The 16,706-nt window shown below is 46.2% G+C and overlaps 1 protein-coding gene across 1 annotated transcript in view; it reads right to left on the reverse strand.

The window, feature by feature from the left end:
• PDE1C (phosphodiesterase 1C) overlaps positions 1–16,706 on the reverse strand; it is a 215,853-nt gene that overhangs the window by 67,683 nt on the left and 131,464 nt on the right. Inside the window, exons 7-9 of the mRNA XM_050915808.1 lie at positions 15,429–15,545; positions 13,334–13,474; positions 1,648–1,748 (exon numbers count right to left, since the gene is read on the reverse strand). Of these exons, the coding sequence (XP_050771765.1) occupies positions 1,648–1,748; positions 13,334–13,474; positions 15,429–15,545 (359 nt within the window). The remainder of the gene's footprint in view (positions 1–1,647; positions 1,749–13,333; positions 13,475–15,428; positions 15,546–16,706) is intronic.

Here is a 16,706-nt window from a genome sequence, read left to right on the forward strand (position 1 = left end):
ACTTTGTTCATTGCTGTTACTCAGTAAAAGAAAACTAAAGATCAAAATTCACCGCAAAATCTATTTCATCAGCAGAGAGACTCACCTAGTCTCTTTGTTACATACTTAAAAAAAAAATGCTGAGAGCTGTGAGAGAGACGTAAATTTAGAGTTGAATCAGGAGGCTCTTTTCCAGCTCTTCTGTATGTTGGTCTCATCTTAAAGCCTGACTGTACCCAACTAAGCAACTGCAAGATGTGTCCCAATATTGTTTCCAGAGCAGCAAACTGGCTGTAAGCAAGATAGAACTCAACTGCTTTCTGTCATCTGTGTGCTAGACTATGCTGTCTGGAAGGGCAATTGCCAGTGGGATAGAGTAAGACCAAAGCTACTTTATGCCTTATTTTAAGCTCCGGGGCATAGATCTGAGATTGATGAATGGCTAAACTGGCCTGAAGACAAAGGTCTTGCTAGAAGTTAATGGCAACAGAGGGTGAGTAGGATTTGTTACAGTCCCCACTCAGTTCTGCTTCCCAGACAGCAGTGTATATTTTCCTCCCCTGACACTTTGCACCCTCCCATGTTCAGCGTTACAGAAATTAAATGACAACTGTCCTTTCTTGAATTCTTCTAGAAATATTTGGGAAGTACAGCAGATCCCTCATTTTTGCACGCATGGAGCTGTAAGAAGTGGAGTGTGGCTTGGTCCCGGAACAGAGACAGAAACTTCTTTCTACGTTCCCAAGCTTTCCTGAGCATATGCGTGATTTATCCCAGAAACCTTTATATATCTGTGATACACAGCATAATTCAGCTAACGTGCTCCAGACATCTAATTTAGGGTATGATGCAATGCATCTTAGAAATGCCCAAGTGTGCAGTGTCAGTCGAGGACATCTAGACATTTTGTCATTGCTACCAGTACGCTCCCATTGTCAAAATAATACACAGACATTAGATGCCAATTATCACTGCAACTAGAGACTTCACAATCTTTGCACAGTTCTGAATTTTGCTGCCATGTTCATCTTCTCCTTCTCTCTTCCACCAACACAAAAGCCTTACAGAAGATTCCAAGTTCAAAAAATACGCTGGTCTAGTCTAGTTTGCGATCAGCTCATTACTGTCTAGCAATTTACAAAGCTTTAAAAAATGGTATCCCTGAATAGGTAATGGTAAACATATCCACTTGCTGCAGGTGTGGTTTTACACTCAAGTACAAATAGTATGTGTGGTGTTGGTGTTCACTGATGAATACAGATATGGGTGAATTCTTGATTTATGCACTTCATGGTTGAGTCTTCAAATTCAACAAGGAGAAAAAACTGTTTAATTATAGTATCTCCTCCAAAACTATACCTTCATCAAAATACATCACTCTCTACAGCAATTTGTCTTCGGCAACTTTACACAGAAATATTTTGGGACCTTCCTTTTTCCTGATTATCAACACGAAACAATGCTCAGGAAGCTAGAATACATGTAATACCATTTACATTGTAAATGGTTGAACAAGAGAAAATTAAATGCAACCTAAGGAAGTGAACTTTCTTCCTGTGACACTTGAAAACAAAAGCTCCTGCACTTTCCTAGGTGGCTGTGCTGTTGTTCTCCAAAGGTTTCCCCCTCCATTTCCCAACCCTTCATCATGATTTACAGTGGCCTCACCGTGTCTGGATGTGAAAGTTGGTGGTGGTTCCAGTGTGTTCATAGTCATGGATGGCAGCTGCAAAGATCAGAGCGAAGATCTCCAGCTCTGTCAGCCAGTGCTGAAAAGAGATTACAGAGCAATCAGATGAGCTGTCATTTCCCCAAGCATTCAGGCTTTTGTCTTTTAAGGCAAGTTATCCCCTGCTGGCAGTCAACGCTGCACATCAATGCCCTTCCCCTGCAGCCTGCCAGCTGTCTCAAAGCAAACTTCTCTGGTTGGTACACAAAAGCCAAACCAGTGTTTTTCCTGAAGCTTCATCTAAATAAATTGACCTTCAGCAAAATGCTTTCAGGAGATAATAAGGCTTAAGGCAGAACAAGGGAAAACATGTGCCCTTCTTAAAGAGCAATGTGTGAGCAAGAGAGAGAGGGAAACCTCAAGAAAATCAAGGTGCAGGTATGCACAAACCACCAGGCTATGTATTTTCAGCTCAGTTGACCTGGGTAGCAGAGCCTCAAATACAGAAGAACGTCACGAATTTCCAGTAACTAAAAGTCTTCATCAATCCCTGAATCATGAGGAGAACAGGGAACACAACCTCACAAGATGTAGGTCTTGTTATTTAGTTACCATTTAGAGAAACATTTGAGAAAGCCTTGAGGTTTTTTTTTCCTAATTGCCTAGTCGAAGTCTTCTTTTTCAATTCTTAAGTCACTTTTGACTTAGATTTCTAAATTACTCAGATGCTTTTAATACTTTTCCTCTGAGTCGATTAATCATTTTATGTCTGGTTTTCCACTGGTAGCACACAAGAAGTGCTGTTAACGTCAAGCGCATCGGAGACAAAGGCTCTAGATACTGTAGATGCTGAAAATATTTGTATGAAATGCTTAACTGTATTACATTTAGAGAAAACCCTTACCACAGTGGTTGCCAAATATTTTTGTAACAGCTGTCAACCTGCAAACGTTTTGGCAGACGTTCATGTACAAACTGCCTTTTAATGGAAAGCCCAGTAAAGGCAGTCTGGTTTCATAAATCTCTTCTAGACACCTGCTATAGCCAAGGGGCCGCCACTGGTCTGTTACCACGTGCAAGGGAAGCACAGATAACTGTGGGGCTCTGCACACAGCGACCTGTCCAGCTCTTCTCCTGCCTTTCACAGCCATCTCTGCATAACCAATGAAGAATGAAGCAAGTCTCAGTATTAAAGATCTCCTTACATTAAAGATGCAGTTTGAAAATATTGGCCAGATTTCGCACAATGCCACTGACCATAATCAAGGTAGCTCTTGATTTTTCTTTTTTTTGTTTGTTTGTTTTTTTGAGAAAGAGAGGTTGGTGAGGAGATCAAGAAATGAGCAAACACAGAAAATAAACTATTTTCTCATTTCTACACAATTGGTCCAGGGCAAGAATGGACAGCACTCATGGTGGAGAAATCTGTGATGTTTCTGTTTCCAGGTGTGACTGGTGAGTAAGGAATGCTTTACAGCTGATGAAGAACATGATTTCAACTTTCAAGCAACAACTTTGGGCAACTGCAGTGGGGGGAAAAAAGGAACTAGGGTTTCCAGGCTACACGTCTAGATCTGGACTTCCATTCTTCAACCATGTTCTGCCATTTCCCAAAAGGAGAGAGTACAAATGACAGAAAAAGATCAGGCACAAGCGCTCTGGAACAGGCAGAGCAAACCTACCTTATGCACACAGAACTACGGGACACGCCCAGCTAGTTTAATGCATCCACTTCAGACTTTCTGGGCACCATCTGACAAGTCCCACTCCAACAGGATCTTATGACCCAAGTCTTAAAATATCACTAAGGCAATGAGCTCTGTGCTTGAGGTCTCCCACCTCATCTCTTAACACACATACAGGACAAGTGCTAACTTGCATGCCCTATCAAAGCATCGCTTGTTGAACAAGTTCGGGTAACGTAGGTTTTCAAATAGGGTGTCGTACACCTGAGGAGAGGTATTCAATATCATCACAGCATTTGAGGAAGACCACTCAGAATACAGACTGGGATTACACTTGTGAACTCTGGTTAACAAATAAAACACTGTAAGTAGCACAAAGTGAAAATAGGCTTGTGAGTAACAGGAGGGAAATAGCAAGGAAGTAATTGGAACCTTTGAGTCCCTTCTTTCTGCTACAACCTTGCAAGGAAAAGCAAACAAGATGGCAAAGAGCCTGCAGAGAATGGATGCAATCTCCATCAAAGCCGTGACCTTTCACTAGTCTGTCATGGACTTCATCTTGGGAACAGACAGCTAGTTTTAAAGAACAAAGCCATCAAGAACTATTGAGAAGGCAGTAGGACACTGTCGCAGGTGAAAAGAGCGAGGAAATGTGAATGTTTTTCATTTCTAAAGGGCTGACAAAAACAATCCAGAACAAAACCTTCAAACTCTCTGCAATGATAGGGGGTGGGGAATGGCAGGGGAAGAAGGCATGGAAGAACAAGTATTGGCTTCCAGAGTGGAAACAAAAAAAGGGTAAGGAGGCATGATTGTCTTTCACAAACATACACTAAATATGAAGAATTAGCTCCTAAGGCATGTCATTGGCATGTAAACAAAAGGATGGATGCATACAGAAAGAAAGAGTAAGAGGAAAGAGCAGTGTTTCCAAAGCTTACCAAACAAATGCCTGCATTGCCAAGAAAATGCTACAGAGGAAAGACAGCAATAATTAGCTTGTTTCCTTCCCCAGAGTTTATGGTCTTTTATTCCAAAGTAGTTACCATTTTCAGAGCTCACGATGATCTGCGCATTAATCACAATAGTCTAGAGGAGAGGAGGATCTCGCTTCCCTTTGGGACAAACAGATGTGACAGAAGTCCTGCACTTCTGCAGTTTTACAGCTCTGCTGCAGGAAATATTCTCCTGTAATTCTTGACAGTATCAGAGAAAGAACTCGTAAGCTTTACCGTTGGCACCTCATTGTCTGGATTCACAAAGAAATCATATGGTAATTCCTAATAATTATAAAGATTAATCAGAAAATAATACCGAAGAAAGCAATAATCACAGCTGAACAACAGAGTTAAATAAAGGAAAGAAAGAAATGAGCACTCATTAAGCATGAAAAAGCGTGTCAGCTCTTGGAAGTTGTTCCTACACATCGTGCTTGCATACCAACCCTCTAAGAGATAAACATGAGAGTAATTCCAAATTCTCTTTCAACGTCATGTCTATGAGAGAACCCAAAATATTCTAGTTCATACGGTAAAGTATAACAAATTCATTTCAAGGCATCATCCTGAGGAAGCAAATAACAGCAAGACTAAAGAGATTTCAGGCACTGAATATGATTAGAGGGAAAGAAGATTTTTTTAATTGAAAAGAAAAGAGAAGAAAAAGGAAGCCTGCAACAAAACTGTTGAGAGAGCTTGTAAATAACAGGGAGCATGACAAAGGCAAATGAACCATGTAAAGATAAACCAGACAATTGCTTCTTCCCTTGGAGACTAGAACAAATTACCACTACACAGACTACTTAAATTGGAAAAAAAGTACTTTTTCCATATTGCAAATAACTAGTTAACAAGATAAATGGGGGGGGGGGTTTCTATTTTATTGTATTATTTTTTCACAAGTCTTTGTCTTCATACCAGTGAAGAATTAAACCAATGGCCCCAACACATCTTCTGAAACCAAAGTCTTGTGTTCCAGCATGTCCAAGTTCCTTGCATAAAGATTGTGAAAGTGATGAACTGAACTACTATATACGCTAGAGTCAGGATAAGATACTGATGTGAGCAAATTCTGGAAACAGGAAAACGTCCCCTACCTTTCTTTACCATGTGTTAACATACTATGCATCTTAGAAGCTAGCCCTGCTGTGAGCAGGAGGTTAGCATCAATGACCTGTAGAGCTCATTTTCAACCTACATTAATCTAGGCACATTGAGATGGTTGTATCCTGCAGGGGGGGCAGGGTGGAAAAGAAGAAAAGAAGGAAAAAAAAAAAAAGGGAACAACAAAGTTTAAAAAAGCATTCTAACAAGGGAAGCAAAGCTGAAATGTCACTGTTGGAACGCAGTGTTGCGAGTCCCTTGTTCCTGGTAGCAGACAAGTGGTTTCCTATTGTGCTACATTAGATCCTAAACCAAATGCCACATCTCAGTTGGCTGTGGAAACAATTAGTGCTCGGGATTATTCCTGGGAAACAGCAGACGCTTCACTACGTCCTCTGGAGTGCGACTCCATCATAATGGTCTGCACGGGATACTTTGTGCGTAGCTTATTACAGTAGGAATACAAAACCAAAGGGCTCAGCTCAGGCGACTGAGTCACTGACTTCAGTGCCAGCACGTACATATGCTCACATGCACACAAATTCTAGTTTCCCTTTTAGAGATATAGATCTGGAATATGCACATTCTCTGACCTCTGCACATATTTCACAACACTGTTTCCTCTGAAACAGAGAGGAAAAATCCTTCAGAGACATTAAAAAAGAAAGTCTTTTAATACTGAAGAGTTCTTACTTGTCACTTCAAACATCCGGCATCACAACAGCAGGTGACTTGGAAAGGCGTGTGGACATAGGTAATTTACTGGACATAGGTAATGGACATGCACGAGAGAAAATCTCAAAAGACATACGCTAGAGGATGATAGGTTTGTGCATTTGTTGCCAGGTTGAGATAAGGCTGAAACACATAACAGAGAGAACTGAAGAGAGGTATTTATCCATTCCTTGGGTTTGCTTCTCAGTCAGATTAGAGCCTGGGATACACACAGCTGTTACTTTTTGCTCTGACCAGCTTTAGCACTTTGTTTCTGCAATTGTCTTCAAAGTCTACACAACACATTATGGTGCTGCAGTCGGCATGCTGCAGAGCAGCCCTGGCTAAACAGTCCCCAGAAACTGTTTGCAAGAGGTGTTTCCACTGAGGTATCACTGGACTATATTTAATGATGCTAACAATGCACAAAAGCCTGCTCACGTTCATGTTTTACATGACATACTTTCAGCATGATCTGTCTTCAGTCTGGGCTAACACCTTTATATCAGAGAAGCACAGTCTATAAAAGCAGAGGAAAAGCAAGTCAACTGAAAGAGTTTCATCTTCTTCACCTTTCAGAAACTGTAGTTTACAATCTCAAAGAAGAAATGCGGTAAGAGAAGAGGCTGCACTACCTTCAAATGTCTACACGGTGCTGTGAAACTGTGCAAAAGTATAGCACTGAATACATAGGCTCTATAAATATTATTATTATTATTATTATTGACATATGGTGAAGAGGCAGGCACATTCAGCTTTCACTTCCAGTGTTACCAGTGGGATTCTAAAGTCAGAGATCCCCTGGGTATTTCTGCAATATCTTCTTCTCCTTTATTCCCGATGACTCAAACCCAGGTTTGTATTCAGGAAGAGGTTCATGAAGAACCAAAGTTAATTCACTCACTCAAATAGTAATTGTCCTGACTGATTTATTAAATAACTTCAGGAAAATTATCCAAGTCTTTAAAAAATAGGTAACCTAAAACCGTACCCAAGAAAAGAAGAATTAATGCAATCTGATGAAAAAGGAAGGAGGATTATACCTCTATAATCTATCGGCTACATCAAGCTGATAGAGGCAGACACGCCCTTGAGTTCATCTCCTCCAGACAGTCCCACTTACACCGGGCTAAGTAGTCACAAGCATGCTCCTATCAGAACAGTTTCCAGTAAAGATAACTTGCCTACCAACGCAGGCCAAGGAAATGTCCTAGAGACAAGCTGCCCTCCGACCATTAAAGAGCTAAACCTCTCTCCTATTTTATTCCTGGTCATGCAGCAGCATGGCAACAAGGATGGTAGGAATATAGAAAAGGTATCCTGAGATCTCCATCAGCCACAATGGTTTTCATCACCTGAAAATGACACTGCTCGTCAGCACCTCCTCCCCACCTGCACCACCCCTCTCTGGCCCCTAAAAGCTAGTAAAAAGCTCACCCAAACAAAAGACAAACGATCCCCTAAAGCTGCGGTCTGCACAGTGCCCTTGGCAAAAAAGCACCAGCCAAAGGCAGAAAGGAAACTAGGAAAGAGCGGAGAGATGACACCTTCCCCCATCACACCGGGCCATACTTTAAAAGTCGCTATTGCCTTCTCTAGCTCGACAAGCCATGAAAGCAGACGACTGGAACGACACCGCAAAAAGGGGCACCTGGGCATCTGCTGCCACCACGGCAGCACAGGCACAGCAAGCCGTCACCAGAAACACCTTCGCACACACCTTCCTCTTCCTGCCTTCAACCACACTCAGCAAGATGTCTGCTTGCACACTCTTTGCCATTGAGTCGCTCTGCAGCAAGGAACAACACCGCCCTTGACTCCCTAACTCATGGGGTGCTCTCACGATGGATGGTGGCTTCATCTTCAACCACCCATTCGCTAGCTCACGCAACAACTAGCCGGGGACAGCAGTCCCCCACGGGCCTTCCCGTCCTCACACCGAAAACCCCACCTCCAGGCCCCAACCACCTCCGTGGCCCTACAACCGACTCCTCCCCTCGCCCCTGCGCAGCAGCCCGCACGACGCCAGGCCCTCTCCTCCCCTCTGCCCCTCTCTGCTACTGCCGCCTGCGCGCACGATGCCACTTGCAGGGAGCCCAGCCCTTCGAGGCTGACGGAGACTCCCCGACCCTCCGGGGACACTCTGCCCACTGGCCCAGTCAGGGGACCCCACGCCTGCCACCACGACGGGGCTGCAGCCCAGGGCACACAGCGGGACCTCGACGGCACTCCCGCTGCCCGACGGGCACCCTTTCTCTCTCGCAAGAAAAATGGCCCCCCGCAATGGGGCCTTCATGGCCTCCTGGGCCACCCTCCCAGACACAGCACCTTCCGTTGGTGACGTCACCAGCCTGCCGTTACACAAGCACGCAGCCCTGTGGCTGGAACGCAGCTCCCTCAGCAGCTCGCCGGTCTGACACCCAGCGTGCTTGCGAGACGAGGACCCGGCAAAGCCACGCCACAGCCCACGCTCACTGCGACGAGCCAGAAGACCTTCCGGCAACCACTCACCATGCCTCCACGGCCCCAAAAACGCAAGCAGCCCGACGACAGCACCGACACCTATGGCAGGCCAGTGCTGCCTGGCATTTGCCCCAGCACTCTCGTCGAGCCCATGGAGGTCGACCCCCCACAGAACGGGGATGAGCCCATGGAGGTGGATCCACCTCAACTCGAGGAAGAGCCAATGCAGGTGGATCCACCTCGCGCAGGGCTGATGGGGCACTACACCACCATGGCCGGCGTGCCTCCAGCACCATGGTGCCCAAAGCGCCGCAGGACCCACGGGGGCTCGCAGGCACCCTCCAAACAGCCACCTCCCAAAAAGCGCCGCCACCCCTCAAGCCGACGCCAGCCCTAGCTCAACCAGCCACACCGACAGCCGGCAGCCTCATCACAAAGATCACCCGGCTCTCAAGCCGCAGATGAGTCCTGCTTCCCCACCACCCACCCTCGCCCCTCGTCAACGGGGGCCATCTCCTCTGCTCCCACCCCTGCGGAAGAGCAGACCAGAGGGGCTGCCATCGGCTCAACGGCAGCGACACAGCACCAGGAGGAGTCCCTTGGAGACCGCCGCAGACCACCGCTGGAGACCACCGGACACCATCAGAGACGACCACCGGAGACCGACGGAGACGACCACCGGAGACCGACGGAGACGACTGCCGGAAACCGGCGGTGTCCGAGGGTCTCTGGTGGAGACCACCGGACACCATCGGAGACGACCGACGGAGACCGACGGAGACGACCACCGGACACCGCCGGTCGTCTCCGAGGGTCTCCGGTGGTCGTCTCCGGCGGTGTCCGAGGGTCTCCGGTGGAGACCACCGGACACCGCCGGAGACGACCACCGGAGACCCTCGGAGACGACCGCCGGACACTGCCGGAGACCCTTGGAGACGACCGCCGGAAACCGGCGGTGTCCGAGGGTCTCCGCTGGAGACCACCGGACACCGCTGGACACCGCCGCCAGAGACCACCGGACACCGCCGGACACCGCCGCCGGAGACCACCGGACACCGCCGGAGACCACCGGACTCCCCTGGACCACCACCCAGGTTATTGGGGCCTGCAGGTGGCATTGTGTCACTCTGAGGATGAGAAAGCCAGTGGGGGGGGCCTGTCCTCAGCTAGCTCTCGCCTCAGCTACCAAAGGGGTGGCTGAACATGAAGCCAGACCTGCCCTGGCAGTGCGCAGAGAATACCAACGCATCATCCAAGAAGCTAGATGCCCCAGCCCTGCAAGCAGTCAACATGGTGGAGGGACAGCTCTTCCTTTGGAGAAGCAGAAGCCGGCACTTCTCACAGGAAAAAGTTTTCGCACGACTGGCCAAGAAACAATCTTAAAAAAACAATAAAAAACAATAAAACCCCATGTTTTAGTTGTTGCTAAGTAGCACTTCTCTTAAGCCAAGGGCTTTTCAGTCTCCCATGCTCTGCCAGCAAGCACGTGTGCAAGAAGCAGACTGCTGTATATGTACAGATCATGTATATGTCATGCCCAGTATATAAACAGGGGGGAGTTGGCCAGGAGGTGCGGATCGCGCTTCTGGCATCGGTCAGTGGGTGGTGAGCAATTGCATTGTGCATCACTGGGTTTTTTCCTTCCCCCCCGCTTCCTTTTGTTTTGTTATATGCCTTTTCATTACTATTATTATTATTGTAATATTTCATTATTACTATCGTTAGTATTATTTTTTTTATTTCAGTTATTAAACTGTTCTTATCTCAACCCACGAGTTTTACTTTTTTTCCTTTCCTCCTCCTCACCCCACTGGGAGGGGGGAGGGGGAAGCGGCTGCGTGGTGCGTAGCTGCTGACTGGGCTTCAACACAGGACACTCGGACACGTTCTGGTTTCGGCTGGGACAGAGTTAATTTTCTTCCTAGTAGCTGGGATAGTGCTGTGGTTTGGATTTAGTAGGAAAAGAATGGTGATAACACACTGATGGTTTTAGTTGTTGCTAAGTAGTGTTTATACTAAGTCAAGGATTTTTCAGCTTCTCGTGCCCAGCCAGCAAGAAGGCTGGAGGGGCACAAGAAGCTGGGAGGGGACACCGCCAGGACAGCTGACCCAAACTGGCCAAAGAGCTATTCCATACCATATGACATCACGCCCAGTATATAAACTGGGGAGCTGGCTGGGAGGGGGATCGCGCCTCGGGAACTCACTGGGCATCGGTCAACGAGTGGTGAGCAATTGCATTGTGCACCACTTGCTTTGTATAGTTTAATTCTTTTACTATTACTATTGTCATATTATTATTATCATTATCATTGTTTTTCATTCATTCTTTCTGTCCTATTAAACTGTCTTTATCTCAACTCACGAGGTTTTTTTTCCTGATTCTCTCCCCCATCCAGGGGTGGGGGGCAGTGAGCGAGCGGCTGCCTGGTGCTTAGCTGCCGGCTGGGGTTAAACCACGACAGTCCTTTTTGGCGCCCAACGTGGGGCACGACGGGTTGAGATAACGACAAATCTGACTGCAATGTGTTAGAACAATTTGTTATAACATACATTATTAGTTCATATTCTGTCACAATGGATTGCTCGCAAAGTTGGTGCACTTGTTCTTAAAGGTGCGTTATGTAATACCTTACTTGCAGTATATGCTCCCTGTTGTGCTGTTTATCACCCGTGGGAACTGGGCCAGAGGTATCATGTTGTTCTACTTTGTAACACTGGCTTATGATACAACAGAATTGCTGGTCGTGAAACTAATCTGGTATTTGTATTCAGCATTGCCGTCATCTCCGTACTTCGGGAGCCGTCTATCAGAAACTATTAATAATTACACCTTGTACCTTTTCTCATCGGAGAGCCAAGCCACGGGGAGACACGTTGCTTCAGCTTCCCCTTCTCCTCCAGGCAAATTACAGTAGCTCTGGAGAATTTTGAATATCCTTGGGATGTTCAAACCAGCATGTTCCTATCGTTATGTCTCCTGAATGTGTTCCAGGTCTTGTTTAAGGTTAAACAACTGTTTAAGAATACCTTTCGGAAATCTGCCCCGAGGCTTAATAGCCATGGGTGGCATGGCATGTGGGAGAAAACGGGCAGGAAAACACAGGACACTCGGGACACGTTCACAGGAGCCACTGGAGCCTGTCACTCCGCAGGGAAGAGCATCCACGGCTGGCTTCCGAACTGAAAGCAACGTCACTGCGGCGGTCAAGGGACTGCAGAAAGGCAACACCACATGCGCAAAAGGTTCTTCCCGAGCGTAAGCAGCTCTACAGTCGCTGAAACTGCCCAAAAAGACAGAGCAGGAGCTGCGCTACGCCTTCTTACCTTGCACCTCTCTCTCCTATGCTCCATCCCACAGGACACGCGGGCTTTTCTGCTCATTTCGCACAGCCCATCTAAGCTACTCGGGGCATCAGGAACACTGCTGCAATTTGGTTGGGACGAGTCACGTGCAACCATGGCTTTCCCTCAGCCTTGTCTTCAACAGCTCCCCGTTACGCAGCTTGGAACCATCGCGCAGCCTGCAAGAACGCCTTCAGCTGCAGCAAGAGCCTCAACCTCTGCTCATCCGCCTTCACGCCTCTGCTCTGCACTGCAAACACTCCCGGCACCTCCAAGTGCTTGCCTTGGCTGCTTGTGCGCACTTGTTGCTGAAGGCACCTCAGCGAAATGAAGCCCACGAGAGCCCAATTGCATGCATTCAAGGACCAGCCCCAAAGACAGAAACCAGTGAAGGCCCATGGTGTAACAAGAGACAACAGGGCAAAATGCGAACAGACACCTCCCTTGCACTGACACCTTTGCCTCTACGCTTCTGCCCGTGCAGGGCCAAGGGCAGATCACATGCTGGCAAAACCCGAAGAGAACAAGAGGTGCAAAAGAGCTGCCACACGGCACCACACTAAAAGGCCTTTCGCTCCCTTTCCTGGCTGCAACAGTAACCAGGAGGAAGAAGAGGAAGAGAACGAGATACATATGTATCCTGTACACGGGCAGCCTTCCCTACCGGATCTTCTCCCCACTGAGGGCGCCAGCAACTCTCGGAGCCGCCAGCTGAACCCAAACTGCAATGCCTGATCACCACCCTGGAATCTCTCTGCCTTCAATTTCTCTAGTCCATCTTCAAGCGTAGTTCTGTTGTTTGTCTCAACAACCACTGCGGGAACATCTTGTGCGCTGAGTATTTTTGTTTAAGCCTTCTATCCATTCCTGTCATCGGTGTCAGACTTCAGCTGTCTGTAGTTTTCTATGTAAGCCAGTTCAGCTGGTTTTGCTGTAGAGACTGGATGGAGATCAGCACCTCCAGAGCATGGCTCTTGTCATCCTCAGGTAAGTGGAATCAATTGTCCTTTGGAGGTACTGCCTTGCTCCCTTGAGTGAGAAGAAAGCTTAGCCAATTTCCTTCTTCACATCAGCTGAAAGGAATTCCAACAAAAGTGCGTTGGCAGAATCACCCAGGAGAGCTGTGGCAGAGTGAAAAACTGAGCTTGGGTTTCTCATTCATCCTCTTTCAGATCTCAGTTAAAAAGAGTTATCGACATCTTCACCTCCTTCTGTTTCTAAATAATCCTAAGTCTCTACTTTCATTACCACAGCCATATCAAATAAAGTTTGTCTGCAGTGAAAACGGGTTCTACTGTGGATAATCCTAATCTCCTTACTGAGCAAAAACTGTTGTAATCTCATCAGATATTCAGGATGCCAACTCCTGTACTTACCGCTACGCCTGTCTTGAAAAGGAGGTAATGGACCGTCTGTGTCACATCTGCGGCATGCATCAGGTTGTGATAAGGATTTTTGTGTTTGCTGTAGCCAACCTCCAGAGCTTCCACAAAGGATACAAGGGCAGAAATGGGGATCTGAGGAAAGCAGGACAGAATTAGAAACAAAAGAATCATCTTTAATGGCTAGCATGCAGAGGGGAGCATTTTGATAAGAGGTCCCAAAGAGCAGTTCGTACTTCACAAATAAAGAACACGCTAAAACAGCTGAAATGGGCACTCAAGAGAGAGAGTGAATCCAGGTTACTTCCTCAAACTGCCTTTCCCATCCCTAATTACGTTATGGAGGAATCAGTCCCACACAGAAACACACACAAGTAAGTATACTACGAAATGTTGTCTGGAAGATGCATGCAGTATGAAAAGTAACAGAGAGCACTTGATTGATTGCCCCTGGAGAAATATTTCTAATTAGGCCACAAGCATCTGTTTGTTCCCCTCACAACCCACTGGAATATAGCTCTGCTTTATTATTCACATTCAAGATTTTCTAATGAAACACATCATAGAGCAAGTCTGAGATACTCTACCAAGAGGATTATCATTTATCAGACCTCTGGCTTTTTGCGGCAAAATCGAGCCTGCCCATCCTATGGGCTTGCCATGCTTTTCTGACTCCAAGAGTAGAACTGCGCACACTCAAGAAAACGCAATTCAGGGGATTTCCAGAAAGGAGACTACGCAGGTGGTGTCAGCTGCAACATATGCAACCGGCAACATGGGTTCTCCAGTTTCAGCTGCTCAAACGGCAAATACCCTAAATGCTCATATTTCCATAGTTAGAGGAGCACTGTTGTTCTCCTCTTGGGTACATATCAGGGGAGGATGCACTTCTGACCAGTTACCTTCTTCAAACATTTCTCTTCAGGCACAGGCAGCTCCTCAAGAAGTACAGGAGCCACAGATCTCTAAACCCTTTCCAGCCAAAGGGAGTGGGGACCCCCCGTCCCCCGGGGAGTGGAAGCGTCAATAGTGGAAGGGACAGCGGAGTATTTGGGTAGGAAGAACAGTCAAGAACTGAGAGCAATGTTTCTGCCATCCAAACTGAAGCCTGTTCCAAGCTGGAGGAAAAGATACGTAGCATTTGTATCTGTAAACCTCTGTAACAATTCTAGAATTATAGAATAGTTTGGGTTGTAAGGGACCTTAAAGATCATCTAGTCCAAACCCCCCTGCAATGAGCAGGGACATCTTCAACTACATCAGGTTGCTCAGAGCCCCAGCCAACCTGACCTGGAATGTTCCCAGGGATGGGCCATCTACCACCTCTGTGAGCAACCTGTTCCAGTGTCTCACCACCCTCATCATCAAAAATTTCTTCCTTATATCTAGTCTAAATCTACCCTCTTTTACTTTAAAACCATTACCCCTTGTCCTATCGCAACAGGCCCTACTAAAAAGTTTGTCCCCATCTTTCTTATAAGCGCCCTTGAAGTACTGAAAGGCCGCATTAAGGTCTCCCTGGAGCCTTCTCTTTCCAGGCTGAACCACCCCAACTCTCTCAGCCTTTCCTCATAGGAGAGGTGTTCCATCCCTCTGATCATTTTTGGGGCCCTCCTCTGGACCCGCTCCAACAGGTCCTTGTCTTTCCTGTGCTGAGGACTCCAGAGCTGGACGCAGGACTCCAGATGGGGTCTCACCAGAGCAGAGTAGAGGGGCAGAATCACCTCCCTCGACCGGCTGGCCATGCTTCTTTTGAGGAATTTGAATTCAAGTTCTTTTTTTTTGCCTGCACACTTGAGAGTCCTGTGAATCTCAGGAGAATGATACCATCATTCCCACAGGATCAAATGTAGTATTTCCCATGGATTTCATGGGGAAGCCTCTTTGGAACCCCGTCTACTTCATGCTGTCCCATTGCAATTAAAAGTACTACTTCAATAACATTTCGTCTTGCTTACTGGGGAAAGTGCAGTGTCCACGAAGCCTTCAAATAGCACTAAAATTGCATTCTGAATGGAACAAAGCAGGATGAGAGGGAAGTTGAACAAAATCCGAGATGGAGGAAGAGACCCATCTTCTAACTACTGACCTTGAAACGGTTGATCAGATCATAGCGTGTGAGAAGTTCATAAAAAGTGAATTTCAGTGCATGATCCCCACTGGCATCATTTAGTGCAAATACGTCAAAGGACCACTTGTCTACATTCTGCAAGAGTGGGTAGAAAAGACAGTTAATATGGTCATCCCTTTTACAATGATAGTTCTATTTATATCACTTTACATCTACACATGGAGAATTAGAGTGGTAATGTAAGTGTATAGCTTTTTTTTCATAACTTCTTCAATTCCACTGAACCAATGCAGAGTCTAATTTCCTCATCAGTATTGTATGACTCGTGTTTAAGAAGCTTCCATCAAGAACACATATGCTGTTGATTCTAAACAGGGCAATTCCCCACATCAGAATTTCATCAGCAAAGGCTGAATCCAAAAAGGTAAGAATCCTGGTTTACATCCCTGAAACATTGCGACGGCCCTATTGTGGTCGATTTTACCCTTCTCTGTCCCCTACCCACGCGCTATGCCTATGAAAAAGAATATTAACTTTGAAGGAAACAGGAATAACAAAGATACTCTTTTCAATGATATTAAAGCCTCTGGATTTTGCCGTCCATATAGAGTTCTTATGACTTTGTATTGTGAGCAAAGCACTCCAATGCTTCACTCATGCTTAAAACAGAATAAGGTGGTATGGTTTTTGCAGTAAAAAAAATACAGGCACCTGCGGTCATATTTTTACCACTCACTGTTCAATCAACCAAAATAATAACTAACTAGAAGAACTATCTTGCTAGACCCAAAGAGCAACTTCGTTCCTTCTGATTTTAATATTCATCCTGAATTGTGATTATTGCAGCTTAAATTGCCCAAAGACAGCATGACTCTAATTTTCCTTATGGTTTTTTAAAGATAAGCGAGTCCACTGGGGCTTTCAGAAAACTACAGAGCAGGAGAAAATCACAGTCATGTTACATTAAGTGCTAACAAGGATAGAAAAAACAACCTTTATAACAGAAGAGTAAATCTCTCATTCCAGTTGGGAAAGTTCCGGTCAGCTGTAAATGATACATTAATGCTGCAGGGTGGTCAGTCAAGAGATTGAGGAGGGAAAGTTCACTTCCCAGCTCATAAAGCTAAAGTATAAGGTATAAACCTTCTTGCAGAAGGTTGAGTTCAAATCTCAACTCTTAGCGAAGGCCGTGGGAGCTGACAGCACTCATTATCTAGCACGATAAAGCTCCTTGATCTCAGAATTGGATGTTCCTGAAACCCTATGAACCTTTACCTCCTCTTCCTAGCAACAAAG

The sequence above is a fragment of the Gymnogyps californianus genome, chromosome 2 (assembly GCF_018139145.2).
Source record: "Gymnogyps californianus isolate 813 chromosome 2, ASM1813914v2, whole genome shotgun sequence".
Lineage (NCBI taxonomy): Eukaryota > Metazoa > Chordata > Aves > Accipitriformes > Cathartidae > Gymnogyps > Gymnogyps californianus.